General features: G+C 51.2%; 8 protein-coding genes across 8 annotated transcripts; 4 read left to right on the top strand and 4 right to left on the bottom strand.

Annotated features, from left to right (window-relative positions):
• Position 1: 1 nt before the first annotated feature.
• NECHADRAFT_50708 (uncharacterized protein) lies at positions 2-1,848 on the top strand (the record flags this gene model as incomplete). The annotated part of the gene is made up of 7 exons (XM_003047824.1): positions 2-224; positions 267-551; positions 596-782; positions 827-1,240; positions 1,284-1,401; positions 1,448-1,669; positions 1,714-1,848. 7 exons carry the CDS (start codon positions 2-4, stop codon positions 1,846-1,848), a joined length of 1,584 nt encoding a protein of 527 aa, XP_003047870.1.
• Positions 1,849-2,281: 433 nt separating this feature from the next.
• On the top strand, positions 2,282-3,760 carry NECHADRAFT_64352 (uncharacterized protein). The gene is made up of 3 exons (XM_003047823.1): positions 2,282-2,836; positions 2,880-2,994; positions 3,039-3,760. The coding sequence occupies exons 1-3, from the start codon at positions 2,297-2,299 to the stop codon at positions 3,698-3,700; spliced, it is 1,317 nt and encodes a 438-aa protein (XP_003047869.1). The 5' UTR covers positions 2,282-2,296; the 3' UTR covers positions 3,701-3,760.
• Positions 3,761-3,816: 56 nt separating this feature from the next.
• NECHADRAFT_50836 (uncharacterized protein) lies at positions 3,817-4,715 on the bottom strand (the record flags this gene model as incomplete). The annotated part of the gene is made up of 2 exons (XM_003047656.1): positions 3,817-4,509; positions 4,557-4,715. The coding sequence occupies 2 exons, from the start codon at positions 4,713-4,715 to the stop codon at positions 3,817-3,819; spliced, it is 852 nt and encodes a 283-aa protein (XP_003047702.1).
• A 241-nt stretch (positions 4,716-4,956) lies between these two features.
• On the top strand, positions 4,957-6,078 carry NECHADRAFT_50632 (uncharacterized protein; the record flags this gene model as incomplete). The annotated part of the gene is made up of 5 exons (XM_003047822.1): positions 4,957-4,997; positions 5,043-5,064; positions 5,515-5,680; positions 5,720-5,738; positions 5,787-6,078. The coding sequence occupies 5 exons, from the start codon at positions 4,957-4,959 to the stop codon at positions 6,076-6,078; spliced, it is 540 nt and encodes a 179-aa protein (XP_003047868.1).
• Positions 6,079-6,685: 607 nt separating this feature from the next.
• NECHADRAFT_50660 (uncharacterized protein) lies at positions 6,686-8,947 on the bottom strand (the record flags this gene model as incomplete). Its single annotated transcript, XM_003047655.1, has 6 exons — positions 6,686-7,347; positions 7,395-7,468; positions 7,513-7,592; positions 7,635-7,773; positions 7,817-8,341; positions 8,385-8,947. 6 exons carry the CDS (start codon positions 8,945-8,947, stop codon positions 6,686-6,688), a joined length of 2,043 nt encoding a protein of 680 aa, XP_003047701.1.
• Positions 8,948-9,783: 836 nt separating this feature from the next.
• NECHADRAFT_50995 (uncharacterized protein) lies at positions 9,784-11,351 on the top strand (the record flags this gene model as incomplete). The annotated part of the gene is made up of 4 exons (XM_003047821.1): positions 9,784-9,991; positions 10,041-10,352; positions 10,398-11,019; positions 11,066-11,351. The coding sequence occupies 4 exons, from the start codon at positions 9,784-9,786 to the stop codon at positions 11,349-11,351; spliced, it is 1,428 nt and encodes a 475-aa protein (XP_003047867.1).
• A 140-nt stretch (positions 11,352-11,491) lies between these two features.
• Positions 11,492-14,199, bottom strand: NECHADRAFT_50718 (uncharacterized protein; the record flags this gene model as incomplete). The annotated part of the gene is made up of 4 exons (XM_003047654.1): positions 11,492-11,809; positions 11,870-13,272; positions 13,324-13,565; positions 13,952-14,199. 4 exons carry the CDS (start codon positions 14,197-14,199, stop codon positions 11,492-11,494), a joined length of 2,211 nt encoding a protein of 736 aa, XP_003047700.1.
• Positions 14,200-17,310: 3,111 nt separating this feature from the next.
• NECHADRAFT_97002 (uncharacterized protein) lies at positions 17,311-19,043 on the bottom strand (the record flags this gene model as incomplete). The annotated part of the gene is made up of 4 exons (XM_003047653.1): positions 17,311-17,475; positions 17,524-18,655; positions 18,710-18,773; positions 18,839-19,043. 4 exons carry the CDS (start codon positions 19,041-19,043, stop codon positions 17,311-17,313), a joined length of 1,566 nt encoding a protein of 521 aa, XP_003047699.1.
• Between the last annotated feature and the right edge of the window lie 127 nt (positions 19,044-19,170).

The raw sequence follows: 19,170 nt of genomic DNA, 5'->3' as shown, positions 1-19,170 counted from the left end.
CATGTCTAGCGTTCTTCGATTTCAGAGCCGACGAGTGGTGGCGAGGCAGTTGACCTGGGGGAGCAGCTTCACAGCGCGAGCGCCGCGATCATTCAGCACATCAAAGACTGTCTTTTCTAGCCGAGGGCATTCTAAGCTCTTTGACGATGCCGATGCTGCCGTGGCAGACATTAAGAGCGGATCAACAGTTCTCAGCGCAGGATTTGGTCTTTGTGGTGTCGCAGGTATGTCTCTTGATCCTCTGCTGGAATGCGCTGACAGGTTAGATACAATTATTGGTGCCCTAAACCGAAGAGGTCGCGAATCGCTTCATTCTCTCACAGCCGTGTCAAACAATGCTGGACAAGAAGGCAAGGGTGGCTTGGCAACTCTCACCAGCGCCGGTCAAGTCGATCGATTAATCCTCTCATACCTCGGAAACAATAAAGTGTTGGAAAAGAAGTACCTGACTGGGGAATTGGCTATTGAGCTATGCCCACAGGGTACTCTGGCAGAGCGCATTCGAGCCGGAGGTGCCGGTATTCCCGCATTCTTCACACCAACCGCAGCTCGTACGTTTCTCGTCGATTGAGAAGGACAAGTCTAACTTGGACAGATACTCTTGTGCAAGATGGAGAGATCCCCGTGCGATTGGACAAGTCGGGCGCCGTTGTCGAAAAGGGACGAAAGAGGGAGACGCGCGAGTTCAATGGACGGACATTCCTCATGGAGACTGCTCTTACAGGCGATGTCGCCATTCTAAGAGCTTGGAAGGTGGACAAGGAGGGAAACTGTGTCTTTAGGTGAGTTGAATGGCCTTCGTCGCATTCATTAGCTAACAGGTCAGATACGCTACCAAGGCTTTCGGACCCATCATGGCCAAGGCCGCCAAGGTCACCATCGTCGAGGCAGAGAACATTGTCGAGACTGGAGAGATTAACCCCAACGAGGTTGACCTTCCCGGTATCTTTGTCGATCGAATCGTCCCCTCCACAGCAGAGAAGAACATCGAGGTGCTCAAGACGAGAGAGGAGGGAGAGGATGGCTCACCACCAAAGGCAACCAGCGAAGCTCAAGAGCGACGAAACAGAATCGCCAGACGAGCCGCCAAGGAGCTGAAGCCAGGATACTATGTGAACCTTGGAGTTGGAATTCCGACGCTGGCCGTCTCTTTCCTGCCTGCGGATAGCACGGTTCGACTTCAGTCTGAGAACGGTCTTCTTGGAATGGGTCCTTATCCCACCAAGGACGAGGTTGACCCGTGAGTAACGTCTTTCGTTGTGAGAACCTCGCTAACAGATTAGTGATATCGTCAATGCTGGAAAGGAGACTGTGACACTTCTTCCTGGCGCATCATGCTTTGACTCTTCCGAGTCTTTCGGCATGATCCGTGGTGGACACGTTGATGTGTCAATTCTCGGTGTAAGTGACCCGACTCTGCGATGGCTTCACCTGCTGACAATACTAGGCCCTTCAAGTTAGCTCCGTCGGTGACTTGGCAAACTACATGATCCCTGGAAAGGTCTTCAAGGGCATGGGAGGCGCCATGGACCTTGTCGCCAACCCCGACAACACCAAGATTGTCGTTGCTACCGAGCACTGCGCCAAGGATGGCTCATCCAAGATTGTGCAGCAGTGCAGCTTGCCATTGACAGGTGCACGTGTCGTGAGCACCATCATCACCGACCTTGTAAGTAGACCCCTCTCATATGACATCCAATCTAACAGGCATAGTGTGTGTTCCAGGTGGATAGAGTCCAGGGCACTCTGACCCTCACGGAGCTTGCTCCGGGTGTGACGGTAGACGAAGTAAGGGCCAAGACGGACGCGGACTTTGCGGAAGCGGATGATTTGAAGACAATGGAGTAGATACCAAGAACTTTTGCATATTACAAGAACTTTTGCTAGCATGATTCGCCATCATGTCACTTCTGGGCACCTCCTCGTTCAAGCTACATCTCCGCTGTCAATTGATGATGAAATAGAGTTGCAAGGTTTCATTTAAGCTACCCCGATCGACAGGGCGCGGGCAGCCGTTAGCATACGCAATTGCGGATGGCGATCACGAATGGACATCCCTGTAGAGGAGAATACGGCATCAGACACCAGAGCGGATGGGGAAGGTCAGTCGGTGTCGCAATGCTCGGCGGGGATACGAGGGGCAAGGATCGCCAGACGCATGAGGGCATCGACGGCAAAAGTTCCATGTGCTTATGAGGGCTCAGTCGTTGATCGACATGATGCCATTGATTGGAGAGTATATGTAGATCCGAATCGCTCACTGTAGCATCTCATCAAGCCATTCGTTCTCGTCGCCATGAGGTGCTCTGTTGTTTCGTTGCTTTCCCTCGCTCTTGGAGCTCTCGCAGCTCCAAAGTCAGAGCTCAAGTCCTACGATGGATACAAGGTCTTTCGTGTGAACACTCACGGCAGCCAGGCCGTCGAGGAGAAGCTCGCTGCTGTCACTCATGACGAGTGGGAGCACGGCTTCCAGCACATTGACGTTGTCATTGCCCCCGATGACCTCGACAAGTTTGAAGGCCTTGGTTTCGAGTACCGCGTCTTGCACGAGGATCTCGGAGCTTCGATCTCTGCCGAGTCACCTTCTCCCAAGAAGTGGAAGCGTCAGGCTGATGACGATACTTGGTTTGACGAGTACCATAACTACGAGGACCACATCGACTACTTTAGAGATTTGCAGAAATTGTTCCCTAACAATTCCGAGCTGATCTCTTCCGGAAAGTCGTATCAGAAGAGAAACATCTATGGACTTCATCTCTGGGGTAATGATGGACCTGGAAAGCCTGCTGTGTTGTACCATGGAACTGTCCACGCCCGAGAATGGATCTCTGCTCCTGTGAGTTGCCCTGGTGTGTACAAAGGCTTTGCTGACCATTTAGACTGTCGAATACATTACTCTTCAGCTCGTCAATGGCTACAAGTCCGAGGATAAGCAGGTCAAGTCGTTCCTCGACAAGTACGACTTTTACATCTTCCCCGTCGTCAACCCCGATGGTAAGTCTTGCTCAGCCACTCATTGACCCATGCTAACTGTTCAGGCTTCGTCTACACCCAATCCGCAAACCGTCTCTGGCGAAAGAACCGTCAACCTCCTCCCGCTTCTTCCCCCAACCAGACCTGCATCGGTCGCGACATCAACCGCAACTGGGAGTTTGGATGGGACTCGAACAAGCTCGGCGCCTCGACCAACCCATGCTCCGAGGTGTACAAGGGCGAGAAGCCCTCCGATAGTCCCGAGAACCAGGGTCTTGACAAGCTTGTCCGACAGCTCCGAGACGGCGCTGGAATTAAGCTCTACATTGATTGGCACTCTTATGGACAGTACATCCTTTCGCCTTTTGGATACAAGGAGACTCTTTACGCCCCAGAGCTTGGCAAGTGGACCAAGGCTGCTGCTCTTGTTAGTGAGGCCATCCGCGACAGCTCCGATGATCGCACCACTTTTGTCTTTGGACCCAGCGGTGCCGTTCTGTACACCACGACTGGTGCTGCCCCCGACCACGTCTACAGTGTTGGAGGCGCCGAGTTCTCTTACACCATTGAGCTTCGAGACATTGGCGACTATGGCTTTGTCCTTCCTCCCGCGCAGATCAAGCCTAATGTCAAGGAGCAGTGGGAGGGTCAGAAGGTGCTGCTTTCGCTGTTGGATGAGGAGTTCTTTGATGGTGAGGGCGCTGCTCTCTACCAGGGACAGAACTAATATTCTTGTATCTACTTTGATGTATATGACTTCACCAATACAAACAGCGAAAAATACTTCAATCGCTATGCTTTATTCTTGATGCGCTAAATGGCTCTTCAACTCTATGATCTACTCTACAGCTTTGACTCTCTTCCTGGCGCAAAGCTGCTACCGCCAATGGCCTCCACAATCTTGTCGACTGTGTTAAGGATCCAGTGACCACCCTCGTCGCTTGTTAGGTATTGGACACCCTCCTCGGTCTCTCCGTCTATGTCGTTCTTGTATGTTCCATCTTCCAGGGCCTTTCTTAGACCGAAGACATGTGACAAGACCTGAGGTCCAACACCCGTTTGCGCTCTCAAGCATGAGATGCCCAACAGGGAAGTATGAACTCGGCCGATGCTCGCCAATGAGCCTCGCTCAGCGGGAGGAGGATCGGTAAACAGGGCAGCATAGTGACTGCTGAGAATATGCACAGGCAGATCAGGATGCGCCAGCGCAAGCTTCTCTAGTAGCTTATCCTCAAACGGCCTATACACAGAGTCCCAGAGACCTCTACCCCGCTTAAGTGTAGTCTCGAGGTTCTCGGGTGTCGGCTGTCGACTCGGTGTCGTGCTAAGCTTGGACGCTACGTCTTTGGGGAGCGATGCGTAGAACGAATTAAGGGAGTTGATGGTTCGGGGGATGCCGTTGAAGCCGATGCACTTGAGGCCGACTTCCCGGATGAACTCGGCATTCTGGACAGCCGAATCAGGTTGCTTGGAGGACGCGACGCGGTGGAGGACAGGGAGAGAGTCAGGAGAGTTGAGAGTGAATGTAGCAGCGGCCTAAACAGTTAGCGATTGCATTACTATGCTCAGAAGTGAGCTCATACCGAGACAGTGAGCCAGGACCGAATGCCGAGGTTCCTCACGGCAGCATCATTCGCGATGGACTCGTACAGCTCCTGAACCTGCTGCGGCGCAGGCCTAGGGCCAGGACGCGCAAAAGGCGCATTGATCAGAGCCTTGAGAGGAGCAGAGAGCTTGGACATTTCGGGCGATTTGTCTTGATGCGACATGACAGGCGATTCGCGAGGCAGACGACGTGGTTTTGTGGACAATGGAGGATTCGGCGGGAGCCAGAGTTGGGGCCGAGTGGACGGACCCCACATTCCGGGGGTCCGGGGTTTCGGGGGCAGATTTGAACTCCGAGGACGAGTCTGGGGTATACAAGAGGAGCAAGAGGTGAGGAGTCGTGTTATGTTACTGATTGTTTTGAGTGTATGATTCGATATGGCCTCTGACAAGAAACAGAGAGAGCCGTTCTGGCTGGGGTGAGTTGTCTGTGAGAGTGTGTGGACTTGAGCTGACTGTGATAGCGGTGCTGCTGCTTGCATGGCAGTGTGCTTCAGTAAGTATTGATATTAATATTGACGAAAGAAGCCGTGCTGATACAGAATAGCACATCCTTTGGATCAGACCAAATAGTCAGTCTTTGACGTAGCTATCCATCCCGTCCTCAACACTAACATTCACAGCCGCATGCAAGTCTTGAAATCAAAGACGTCCATGCTCAACGTTTTATACCGATTTGCAGCTCGAGATGGTGAGTTAAATACTCTACATAGCATATTCTCTGCTAACCATGTAGGAATCCCCTCTCTTTGGACTGGTCTGTCCGCCTCCATCCTTCGTCAAGGAACATACTCGACTGCCCGCTTCGGCTTCCACACTTACTTTTCAGACAAACTCCTCAACTACACTGGCGCAAAGAAGCTCTCAGTAACACAGAACATTGCTTGCGCAGGCGTAGCTGGTGGTGTTGCTGGTCTCGTTGGTAACCCCGCCGAGGTCATTCTTGTGCGGATGTGTGCGGATGGAGCCAAGGCGCCAGCCCAGCAATTTCAGTATTCCAACGCGATTGACGCTTTGGCGAGAGTTTACAGAGATGAGGGAATGGGTGCCTTCTGGAAGGGCCTCACGCCTAACATTGCGAGAAGCGTTTTGATGAGTGAGTGTCCACCTTGTCTTTGTGAATCATGCTAACCATGTACAGATGTCTCGCAGATAGCTACGTGAGTATCGTATTCGAGTACTCTTCCATGTATAAGCTAACTTTTTAGATACTCTTCCACCAAGCAATATCTGACAGGCCACCTTGGTTTCGGAGACGACACCAAGACCCATGCCATCTCATCCCTGATGGCTGGCACAATGGCCACAACACTCTGCGCCCCAGCAGACGTCTTGAAGAGCCGAATTCAATCAAGCGCTGGAAAAGAAGGTCTCCTCCAAGTCCTCCGCTCCGGTCTCCGAGAAGAAGGTGCCCTGTTCCTCATGAGAGGCTGGACGCCCGCATGGCTACGCCTAACGTACGTCTCCCCGTCTCCTTTTCAAACTTGTCTGACTGTTTAGGCCGCATACCGTTTTGACGTTTGTGTTTATGGAGAAGCTTCGATACCTTACATCATTTGGGAATAACTGGCTGGGTGCTGGAATTCGCTCAGCTGAACGGGAGACTCTGCGTTGATTTATTGCATGATGGCATTTGCATGATATTTGATACACTGCATGATAGCATATGATTAGATACATGATCATTGAACGGCACTCTTTCTGGACTCATCTTTGGTCTCATTTTTTTTTACTTGCGCAAGTGACAATCTAGAGATACCGGGGCAAACGTCTTTGTCGTAGCTTTGATGGACGAATGTAAGGCTCTGGGTGAGCTAAAGAGTGGTATTAAATAGCAAAGCAGGAGTACTGTTTAGACCGCTATTTGAGTTAGCTTTGTGATTGAAAATATGAAATGAGGAAGAAGAGCCGGTCGAATTCAACACTGGTTGCGATGCTGGTTCGTTGGCCGCACTGAAGCCATTCATTGATCGAAAGTTGCAAGATAGCATTGATATATTCCGCACGATAACGTAGCCTATTCCTATTGACCATGACAGCACTTCTCACAAAAGACCTCAGAATAAAAAAAACATTGGCCAACACAACGGCATTACCGAATGCCGTCCTATATACCCACTTCAGGCCAGTAAAGCCACTCGAAATTCGTCATGTCGTCCCACGAAAGTCCACCAAACGAAGGTTCAAAGTCGTTTCCAGGCTGATTCAGAGCCTGGACAATCTGATCGTCCGACATGGCAGAAAAGTGCATAGGTTCCGGCCATATAGTCTGCGGTTCTAGGAAACTGTTTGGCGTTGTGATGGGTGCGGTTTCGGTGACGGGCATAGACATGTTTCTGACTGGAGCACCCGTGATGCCATCTCCGGTTGCTGCTCGTCGAACAATCTGCTTGAGGTATTTGCCGTACATGACTGAGAGTCCATTTCGGTGTCTGGTAACCTTGCCTATTCTCTCAAGGACAGTGGCTGTTTCGTCGATGAGGTTTCGAACACTCGGTGCGAGAGCAGATCCACCGGTGGTGTATGAACTAAGAGTCAGGGCAAAGCAGGCTGCAAAGGAGATCATGATGGCCGTGTTGTTGGGCATCGACTGAAGCTGAGACTCTCCTTGGATTGCAGCACGCATGACGTTGAGGGCCGAAGAGAGACCGGCTGTGTGGAAGAAGCGGCGAACCTCCAACGGAGCAGTTGGATGATTGATGACGCCGCCGTAGATGGAGAGTCTAGTATGAGTGACTAGAATCTCAACGTATGGGGGGAGACGACGATCTGATGGTCAGCATGAGTCGGAGCGTAGTCTTCCGCTTGTTACCTACCTGGACCCTTTCCTATTGAAACTCCCCATTCCGTGTGCCACTGATCAAAGAATCGTTCGATCGCACCTTGGATGCTGCACATTGTTAGGTTTATCCTGAAAGATCTTGAGCAACTTACGATTGGGCAATCAATGAACCGTCGCTGGATGCCATTTGTGATCCATCGCATAGAGCGCGAACAGTCGCGAAGAGAGCGTCCTACACGGTCAGCATGGTTCAACTCGGAGTCGATAAACATACCAAATCTCTTCTCAAAACTGCCATAGAAACAAGATGTCCATCAAGAGGATCTGCATACTCGGATCGGTGCCAGTTATCGCAGTCCTTCAAAGATCGAGTCATGGGCACAGAAAAGGGTCGTCCACGGGCGAGAGACATTCTAACAATGTCAGTCAAGTTTCAGACAATGACAGAGCACTCACCCCCGTTCTAACACAAACAGAGATATCCAGGCCCGCTCTCGATTCCGGAGAAGAAGTCTTCCTCGTTCCGACCAAGGATCAATCTCAGGGAAGCCGTCCATGGCCAGAGCAGATCGAGGATCCATGCAATCACCTCTGGCTAGGCCAATTCCAGAACCAGATCCAACCATCTCTGGCGATACAAGACTCTTGTGTAGAGACAAATCCGTGGCTACAGTGTTGGCGATGGAAATGTATGTACACGTCTCGTCGTCTGTAGAGTGCTGGCCAGGAAACATCCACGGGATATTCACCATGAACGCGAGAACAATCTCAACGGATCTGTATCGATTCACCATGACTCTATGAGCCAGAGTCCTCGCGTGATTTGACAGTCGTTTTGAAAGAGCGGCAGCTGACGGTAGAAAGAGAGCCGATGCCGCCATGATGGACGTGTAGAGAAAAGCCGATCTCGAACGAGTGAATTCGACAGTGTAAAGCCTGGGATCAAGACCCCATCGAGTATGCGCAAGATTACGATGAAAGCTACAACGTCAGCTACAAACTTGACTCGTGCATGCATACTCACAAGTTGAACAGGTTATCAGCTTCATCTTCAGACACGAGACCCAGCGAGACAGGATCAACGTCTGGTCCAACATCCAGATGCACCTGCGCAGGAGCAAAGAATGCCTGAATCTCATCCTCGGTCTGGCCTTGGGTACTCGCAGTATGGGCTTGCTGTGGCGAATTACCATGCCTTGACTCTGGCGATGGCTGGATGTACGATGCCCTCGCGAGCAATTGAAGCGGATTCTCAGCATCGTCAATAGCAAGACTCTGCTCTGTCCGTTGGATGAAATCGGGCATGGTCACGGTATCTTGCTCCTCTTCTTCCCCCTCATCCGAGTACGCGTCGTCATCCCCATTTCCACTGGTAGAACCATAATTCCCTCGCGTCGGCGGTGGCTCTGGTGTATTGACGCCGCTGAGCAGGTCCTGAAGATGCGACAGGATCCGATCATCGTCTGGACTCTTTTGTCCCGTTGAGCGCGCTCTCTTGACGGCTTGGTCAATCTGATACAGCGCCTTGTCAAGCCCAGTTCGTTTACTAGACACGGTCAGCACTACACACGCGACACACGAGGTCATTTACTTTTTAATGCCCTTTTGACGCCCCGGATGATACGCAGGCCGTACACACTCGCAGTCGAGCTGGACGCATCTCCTGCATCTCGCCTGGTGAGGCTTCCAGTCGCACTTGATCTTGGATCGGCGACACACAAGACACGCAGCCTGTCTCGGGCGTGGCGAATCGTCCCCATCTCCCTGCGGGGATGTCTGAGCCAGAGTCACGGAGCGCAGGTCAGCAGCAGCAGCAGCAGCAGCCATCTGCATGTGGTGGTTGCAAGATGTTTTTCGGAGGTTGATCTGAGCCCGAGGGGGGGCTAAAGCACGCGATTTGGGAGAGGAGCCTGTGGGAGATGAGGATGGGAAAAGAATGGGGAGGATGATGCGGAGAAGCCAAGTGACTAGGGGGTTCTGACTCGAGTCAGTTGAAGCTCGGCTTATCAGTTCTCGAGACATGATTGGTTGGAGGTCAACCTCGCCTCTTGGATACGGCCGAGATGGTGAGGGCCCTTGTTCCACGTTGAGTTTAAGGTTATAAGTCGGGTATTCTTTTTACAGCTTTATATCTTCAAACAAATTATCTTGATATCAAGTTGAAGAATGGATCCTTCATGTCGCCATCGTCCCTGCAAAGCACGAAAACGACGGACTGTTACCAAGAGGGGACACGTCCACTTGGACAATGTAACGTTCGGCGGGATTGCGACTTGCTAGCCCAATCAGGTAGAAAATGAGCATCAAAATCCACTCTTTTTGCGAACCGTTCCTCGGTGTGAATGGGGTGTGAAATCTTTGATATAATGAAAGATCCCCTGGCTTGACCGAGCACTTTTGCTCAGCTCTTCAAACTTTTCAAAATGTCGGCTTCAAACGCGGTTCTCGACAGCGGCAGCGATAGGGATCACAAGGACCCTTCGCTTGGTATCGAACAGAATGTGGCATCACCAGAGGAGCAGACGAAGCCCGTGTCGCGATTCACTCGATGGTATCGCAGTCCCCTATTCAACGTCATTATCGTCGGATTGATCTCATTCACCCAACCTGGAATTTGGAATGCCTTGAACAGTACGTTCATATCTTCACCTTCTTATCACAGAAAATACTGACTCTTCAGACACGGGCGCTGGTGGCCAGCAAGAGCCATACCTTGTCAATGGCGCCAACTCCCTTACCTTTGGCATCATGGTCTTTGGCTGCTCCCTGTTTGGAATCCTTGCCAACAAGATCGGTCTGAAGTGGGTTCTTATCATCGGTACACTGGGATACGCGCCTTACTCGGCAGCCCTCTACACAAACAACCGATATGGTGTTGAGTGGTTTGTTCTCTTTGGTGGTGCAACCTGTGGTATCGCCGCTTCTGCGCTGTGGGCTTCCGAGGGTGCTATTGCGCTTGGATATGCTGATGTCAAGGATCGTGGAAAGTTCAGTAAGTTACATGATGCTTCATACAGTTCATTGCTGACTTGAATAGCCGGCATCTGGTTGGGTCTGCGCGAACTTGGTCAGCTCATCGGCTCTTCCATCCAGCTCTCTCTCAACGTCAAGTCAGGAAAGCGAGGTCGTGTTGGATACACGACCTATCTGGTCCTCATCGCTCTTCAATGTCTCGGACTTCCCCTCGCCTTTCTCATCTCACCACCTGAAAAGGTCATCCGCCCAGACGGTTCCAGACTCCCCCACACCAAGACCAACAAGAGCGTCAAAGACCAAGCCAAGAAATGGGCTGCCCTCCTGAGGCGAAAGCAGTTCTATCTTCTCATTCCCATTCTTGTCGGTTTCAACTGGAACAGCACATATCTCGGTATCTACCTCGTCAACTACTTTTCCGTGCGATCCCGAGCTCTGGCTTCTCTGACCTCGGGTATTGCTGCTACTGCTGCCAACATTTTCTGGGGATGGTTCTTTGATCTCCAGGTCATTAGTCGACCTCGGCTTGCCAGAATCACATGGGTCTTTTTGGCTGTCTTCATGACTGCCTTGTTTGGTTGGCAGTTTGCTATGGAGTTGGAGTATCGCGGCGCCAACCCTCCTGTGACTCTGGATTGGGATCTCCCTGGATTTGGTCGTGGCTTTGCCGTTCAAGTTCTGCTTCGGTAAGTTGATCTTGACTTTGTATGAAATTGCCGCTAACTTTCACAGATTCATGAACGAATCCCACTACATGTTTGTCTACTGGATCCTGGGAACCTTCTTCGACGATGTCGAAACTCTCACTCTCGCCGTTGGTCTGGTCCGATCTTTCGAGTCTCTCGGATCCTGCTTGGCCTTTGGTGTTGGTGCTGCCAAGGTTGCTCCTCTCACCAACCTCATTGTGGCCTTTGTCATGTTCTGCATCTCACTCCCTTCTACCTCGTTTGCTGTTTTCCTCGTCCCTGACCGCCCGAGCGAGAATGCACTTGGCAAGGATGATGATTCTTCCGAATGATGCAAAACGATAGTTGAAGAGCCGAGAAAGATATCGGTAGATAATGAGGTTTAAAAGTCCAATTGCTCATTATATATTACGCCATGCCTGTTGATACCAACCCAAAATCAAACATGTTCCTCCTTTTTATACAGGTCTGCTCAAGTATACAACTTCCTCTGGTCCAGTGGTCTGATTGCTGCTTTGCGTTCTTGCTTTGTTATTCCTCTTACATCCTCCTGAGATACCACCGAGGGAACTGCTCTAACCGCGATGTATCCATTTGCATCATCAGGACGCACATCTGCCAGCTGTAGTCGAAGATCCCGAAGCATCCTTGCTCTGTCTGGACCGTCGAGGTTGGATCCACCAGGGGCAACAGGCACGTATGGGTTATCTCTCGTCATGGTGCTGGCGAATCCTAGAATATCGGGTCCGCGGATGAAGAACTGGAGGGCAAGTCCCAGGATGGCCAGAAGCTCCAGGAGCAAGGTCGTAGTAAGAAGGAGAGAAACCCAGACCCGGTTAGACTTGTAAACCCGGTGGGAGACGATCCTTTCTCCAATCGTCGAGTTCATGAATGGCTGAGCGCTGGGCTCGTCAAAAGACAAGACGTTGGTTTCAGGAAGTTCACCAAAGGAGACGTTGGTGTGAGTGAGAGGATTCAACGTAGCATCCCAGAAAGTGTTGAAAGCTGTGGTGAACCGTCTCGAGAACTCGTCAGGGAAGACATCCAGGTCATTACCAGCCCATCTTCTAGGCTTCTGACCTGCAAACGGGTGCAACTCGCCCATGATGTAGTTCTCTGTCGGGGATGCCGCACCGATGAGGACTTCTCCGGATGACGTGGGCCAGAACTTGAGAACCTGCTGGACAGCATTGGCACTGTCTACTGCATTGTTGTTCCGAAACAGGATCGATGGAGGACGGTTAGAGGACGTATGTCCATTGACACGACGTTGACGGAACGCGGAGCAGCTAGTCGCCGAGGGGCTTGGGCCACAGCGGAGCTCCGTCTCTACCGTAACGGTCTGCATGGTGCAGTTGATGATGGCCCAGATTGGGTTTCCAGAATCCTCGTTGGACAGGCCATAGCTGATGTATGACAGAGAGAGGGCTGACGGATCGGTGCTGCTACTCGAATTCTTTCCTCCCTCGACCCAGACGGTGGTACCAAAGTGTTGAGTTGGATATTCGGCATGCGCGAGTGTATCAACTTTGATATTCCTGGTATGAGCGCACTCAAAGTCGGCGTAGGACGTCTGAGCGGTAAAGTTGAATCTTGTCTCGCCACTGACGCCCGAAAGACCCTGGACCTTGATACCCAGGAGAGAAATATAGGAGTTGGCGTCGGCGCTCAGAGCATCCTCGTTTACCTCGTACCACTCTCCTTGCTTCTTGCTCTTTGACCACTGAGGAATCTTGGGCAAGTTCCAAAGATCCCTAGAAGACCTCTTTTGCTCCTGAGAGGAGAGAAGAGTGGCCGAGTACAAAGCAGTGATACTCGCACTGTTGTCCTCTTGTGTCAACGAGGACGGGTAGTATGAAACCTGGTAGCTTGGGTCGGAAAAGTAGACGCTGACGTTTGTTGCGACGGCGCTGTTGCCAACAGAGAGAAGTCTAGAGGCGCTCTGACCTCCAAGGGGAGACATGGCCCAAGTGAAGAGGATAATAAGTCCGACGGAGAGTTGAGTGCGAATGAAAAAGACTCCTTCGATGGCAGCAGCAAAGCTTCGACTTCCAAAGATTTGCTCCAGGGCAGCAAGGCCAATACCGTCAGGTCTCTCTAGACACCAACGAGAGACATTCTTGTAGAAGCGGCTCGCAATAGCTGCAAAGAGAATCGGGTAGATGGATGGACTCAGACGGGTCAGTTCAACCACTCTCTCGCCATAGTCAGAAGGTTGTTGACCATCCAAATAAACGGCGACAATGGAGAGGGCTAGTACATATTAGTTTCTGAAGATTCATTCAAGGTACATGATAGGCATACCGATGAAGCAGAGAGGCACCAAGGTCAGGAGGATGTCCCAGATCCAGCCAACCCAGAAAGCAACATTTTGGCTGTGCAGCCTCCCTGGTGCCGGGTGCCAATCGTTAAATGCATCGACCATGGGAGCGGTCACGGCATGGCTGAGCCTCTTGCCACCTGGGTCTGAAGGGTTGGGGCTGAGGAAGGGAGTGTAGGTTGGTGATAGTGAGAGACGGTGGTTAGACACGGCTCGTTTCGTCAACCTCGATTGCCTGTAGATATCAGTATCAAGTCGCTTTAATCAACAAACAAAACATACCAGAGTCTCCAAAGTGCACCGACAAGCAGAAGAACGATAACGATGGCAGCAACACAGATACCGGCGACTGCCCCAGCACCCAACGCAGAGTCCTCATCGTCCCTCACGCCTTCTGGATCCCCGAGGGCCGTGGAGCTTGGATTCACAACAAGTGTCGATTGCGTCGCCTGATCATTGAATCCTTTAGGGTTGAGAAAATTATTTCGAAATGTCGAGTTACTTGAGAGAACAGCAGGAGCCAGATTCTGCGACGGACACACGGCGTCACCGCAGGGGTCGGTTGTGCAGCATCCCAGAAAGGGCGGGTTTGTGAAGCCGCAGGTATACCACAAGGGTTCTTCATCCTCGTCGGTGATGGTGCTGTTGTCGCAGCTTTGCGGAGGTAGATTATCGTACTTGGCCTTTGTGAAGCTGGAGAGGACGAGTTGGTCCTCGGGGCAGATACCATCGTTGTCGCAGGGGTCAATAGCGCAGCAGCCGATGAATTGAACCTTGGCCTTGTCGCAAACGTAGAAATCTCCGCCTCTGGGACATGTCAGTCCCAGCTCCTTGATCAGCGCTGCATGTTCCTTGGACATGGTGAAGAATCAAGCTTTTCCACAGCCGTGGACAAGCTAAGAAAGACGAAGAGTAAGCAGACAGAAAGACGAAAGGACGGGACATGCTTAAGAAAGAGCGGCACAAAGAGGCTCGGGGGTTGGTGATTATCGAGGTGCAGGAGAGCCCACAGGGCAGGGATATGGGCAAAGCAAGGCTTGGATTGGATGGGTCGGTCTCGAGACAGTCATCGATTGGCCGAGTCCCTAACGGCCCGGGCTTGGCAGCACGAAATTGGGCTGAAGGCCGATGACTTGGTTGCTCTCCACAAGGTGAGAGCTGAAGGATCCTGCGTGGACAAGGCGTTGGCATCCTTGCTGACCACCTGTCTCAGCCACCAAGTAGACGACGTGGGTGCCAGAACCTTAATGTCTCGATGTGAGACTATCCAGACGTCAGAAGGATGGTAGAGATGCTTGTCTTTGTGTTCTGTTCTCCTCTTTTGTATTATTCTTACAGCTGTCCTGTCATCTAGAAGCAAAACACGGGCAAAAGAGCAACAGACTCGCAAATTGTCATCCCCCTCTAAACCTCATAAGGCCATTTCATTGCGAGCCTGCTTGCGATCGGCGTTGTTATTCTCCACAGCCCCATGACCAGCAAGGCAGCTAAGCGGCCACGAAGGATGCCCTCCCCCGCAAGCCCTGCCGGTCAACTGCAACATGTCAGACGAAGCACAGGCTCTGATTTGAGGCCTGCAGGGCCAAGCTACCAAGGCGGAGGACCTTTTCTGCCATTGAGTTTTTTTGCGAGCGACAGGCCGGCCGGGATCTTTGGTTCTAATCTCGTTCCAGGGGCGGTGCCGTACAGGGGTGGCTACCGTACCCGCGCCTTGGCAATTGGGCTGTGGAAGCGAGCGTTGCCCTGTGAGCTGTCCAAAAGAGAATGGTTGCTTGGGGGCTGAAAAGTAAGCAAGCACGCGAGGTCGCCGAGGTGGGCGGGAGGCCAAGACGTGAGGCATTCTTCAAAAGGAGTCAAGTTGCCTCGTAATTCTAGAAATGGACAATGCACAAGTGCTTGTCGAAGATTATGTCCTTTTGTAATGTCACTGCATTGTCAGACGCAGGAACGCCGTTGCTGAACCAAATACACGGGTTCGAAGGATAATTTCCTCTTTGGGAGGACAAGCTCCCGGCAATGCCAAGACTTCCGACCCAGGTCTCTGTCAGCACAGGGTAGGGGAGTGATTTCGTTATGTTTGAGATAAATGCGCGTCAGACCGCAATAGCTGTTGTCGGCGGACACATGGTTGCTTTATATCCTATGAGAATAACCCCTTGATTAATATTCGGAACCAATTGCTCTGTTTTCCCTTGACCACACCTACATACCAAACTGCATGCATAGGGTAGCACTTCTAACCAAAGTTCCTTTCCATGGTTACTCCGCTCTTCGCCTCACATTTGCGGTGCCTGGAAACTGCATTGCTCTACACAGAATCGCGGCAAGTTGATCAATCCTTTATTTGCCACGCTGATGGCGAGCCAAGGGCAGCAAATGTGCTTTGGCTTCAACCAAACAACCCTGGGGTCTAGAAGTTGGACATTCCCGCCTTCATCGTTGATCGCAGATTCGGGTCACACGACAGGATTTGCTGAACTCGTATGCTTACCAATCGACACCGACATTGCCGGGATTCAAGCTTCTTACTCTGCCTAGGGCTGAGCGTCGGCGACATTGGCACGTAAGCGGACACTAACGACGGCTGACAGGGGTTGCCACGGTCAAAGCCGAGTTGTGAGATATTGGTATTGGCGTTTCACCAGTCCATCACGGTAAAGGAAGAGACCCTTGAAATGCTGATGGTGATTAGAGAAATGCTCGATAAGTCTAGTCGTAGGTAATTTTATGCTTGTTTCCCGCTGGCTCATCTCTTCCCAAAAAGGGTACCTGGATCTCGCACTGTTCATACTTCCCTTGAGCCGCTTGAGGTTGATCTGTTTCTTCTTCCTGCCAATTAATAGAGTTTTGATGTATTCAATCCCTATTAGATACAGTTTGAGGCCCAAAAATACATTCAACGGCCTTCTGTAGGTTTCCTAATTTAGGGTGCTTCTATGATCCTTCAGATGAACTAGCGAACCCAGCCTTGCTGAGTTGCCAACAACATTTCGGCGACCATCTGGCATCTATTACGAGATTATCCTTGTAAAGCCCGGGGAAATACTGGAACACCCTCGTGTCAGCGTCGTGAGCACCGAGATGCTGCCGGAAGGATTGTCTCACCAGCACTGCCGCTCAGCAAGTGAGTGTCGCATGATAGAAGATACTACCGGCTCTCTCTCGCAAAAACATTGCCCTGAACTAGCTCCCGACATTAGATCTTCCTATCTGTACTGAACATTTCCTTTCGTCACCCGTTCTTAGGGTGGTCTTGCGGTTATGAGCATGCTGGGGTTTCGCCAAAGCTTCGTGTTTGACTCATTTTCACTCGAGGCAGCCCGTCGTCATGAGATGGTCATCAGATGAGTGATTTCCCACCAAAGAGCTTGTTAGCCTCCGTGGCTAGGTTGAAGACTGGTGAAACATCATTCCAAGGATGAGGGCAACGGCAGCACGAGGTGAGATGGCGGAGCATTGGCAACGAACCTACTATCGTTTTTCAGTCCTGATCCTTTAACTTCTTGAGAACGATGACCGGGAACCTCGACAGAGCGCCCCCGGCGGCATCTCATAAACCACCAACAATCTAATGAAGTAGGAGCCGTTGTGGCTCTTATCTTGTCAGGGATTCTTTTGGTAGGGTTGTGCTGCATGCGATTTTGCCCCGTAGGGCTGTGGTAGCTCACGTCTTGGCAAGGGGCCAGAACAAGCCTATCAAGCCTCTGAGAACATGTGATAGCAGTTGATGGTATAGAAGATGGATCCTGTTGAATGTCTCGAAATAGAATACATCCCTAAATCCATCAATACAAGTTCTCCATTAACCCGAGATAACTGGTTTAGCAGCTCAACAGAGGCAGTCACAAACTATTGCAAGCCGTATAAGGACATTGTAGATTATGTTTCAAGCCTTTGGAGAAGGTCTTGGGTTATTGTAAAGAGAAGTATAGTGCTAGTAATGGTACGGTTCGATGAATGAAGTTCGACTCTCAGATCTTGTAAGAGCCCATCTTGCGGAGTGGAACTCGGCGATAGAACATGGTATCAATCTCCTGATATGTTCGACCCTTGAGCTCAGGAATGTAAAAAACACAGAGGATAGAAGCGAAAGCAGAGAGTCCACCAAAAACGAAACCAACTTTGCCACCGAGGTTCTAAAGCAATTAGCGTTTTTACCAACCAAGGTATTGAACAAAACTTACACCCGCGTCAGGATTCACCATGTATGGGACAGCGAAAAACATTATAATACCAAAGATGGCCTGGGTTGCGGTGGCCAAAGCTGTAGTTCGTGCTCTCTGAGATAGAGAAGATACCTCTCCTAAAAGAACAAAAGCGACCGCACCGATCGTGAGGAAGTAGACGAAAGAGAAGACAACGGTCAGAGAGGACATGGCCCATTTGGCTGCACTTGTCGGCACAACGTCGAGGATACCGATGAGCAGAAGAATCGTGGTACAGGCGAACATGCCGATGACGAAAATGGGACGGCGACCATAGCGGTTGACGATGAACCACGAACAGATGTTGCCAGCTACGCCACAAGCCGTGACACCAACACCGAGGTTAAGAGATTTTCTTGTATCGAGACCAGCGAGCTGGAAAAAGTAGGTTGAGAAGCTGAGGACGAAAATAATACCTACGGCGTGCTGACAAGCAAATACGCCGATGGAAATGAGTGTCCGGACCCTATCAGTGCCCTGGAACGCAGAGATGTATGAGGAACTGGCCATACTGGCTTCTTCTTCGACCGTCTGTTGAATGGCCTGAAGCTTCTCTGATGCCTCGAATTCGGATCCGTACAGGTCTTGAAGGACAGCTCTGGCTTCCTCCGTCTTTCCAGCACGCACAAGGTACCAGGGCGATTCTGGAGACAGAAAGCTACCGACGAAGAGAAGGACAGAGAAGACCAGTTGCGTAAGGAAAGGCCCCCGGAAAGCCCACAGATCGTCCCTGTTACCAAAGCCAGAGGTGACCGAGTTGGAAATGAGCTGGCCGACAGCAATAGCGAGGTTCACACCAGCAGTAGAGAGACCACGTAGGACAGTCGGAGCGATCTCGGAGCATGTGATGGGGCCAAGGGTCAGGTAGAAGCCGACTCCGACGCCGAGGATAAGCTTGCTGACGACGAACGCAGCGCGAGTTGAAGAAAAGGACTCTCCCATGATGCCGCCTGTGACGATCAAGACGCCCAGGGCGAGACTCCTCTTGCGACCCATCCTATCAGAGATGGCGCTGCAAGCGAATCCCCCAAAGAACTGACCAACTGAGGACACAATGTTGAAAGCGGTCAACCAGTCAGCGGGGATCACCCAGTCGCCGTCGAGCTCATGGCTTGGGAGTTGATTAGACGCAGTCGTCGAACGGATAGATGCTTGGGTGACTTACCCATAATACTTGCGAAAGGCGGGAACACCAACCATGGCGCCATTAACCTGTGTATCGAAACCCCCTTGGTCGACAAGTCAGTTCAACATGTCTTGCTATGGTGTTTGAGGAATGAAAAAGAAAACTCACAGCCAACAGCAGACATGCACCAGAAGAATGACCACCAGATGATCTTTGGGTGCTTTCTAGCGACATCTCTAAAGGTTAGATTGTGTTCATTGGCATTGGCAGCCTGGATCTGATCAGAGGCGTGCTTGTCGGAGACTGCCTTGTGTTCAACAGTTGCGTCTAGGGTGCTCTTTTGGTCGAGCGAATGCTGATTGGTGTTGGTCATGGTGTGATGGACATTCAATTGTGCTGTTTGATGAGAAGAAATGTTGGCCTCCAGATGCTGGGGCTGGTGGTGAGCTTGGTGTAGAATAGGAAGATGGACAGGATATGCCATGTATCTTATATCAATT

The sequence above is a fragment of the Fusarium vanettenii genome (assembly GCF_000151355.1).
Source record: "Fusarium vanettenii 77-13-4 chromosome 10 genomic scaffold NECHAsca_14_chr10_3_0, whole genome shotgun sequence".
Taxonomy (NCBI): domain Eukaryota; kingdom Fungi; phylum Ascomycota; class Sordariomycetes; order Hypocreales; family Nectriaceae; genus Fusarium; species Fusarium vanettenii.
The sequence above is the reverse complement of the archived record's forward strand: the minus strand, read 5'-3'. Positions and strand labels throughout refer to the sequence as shown.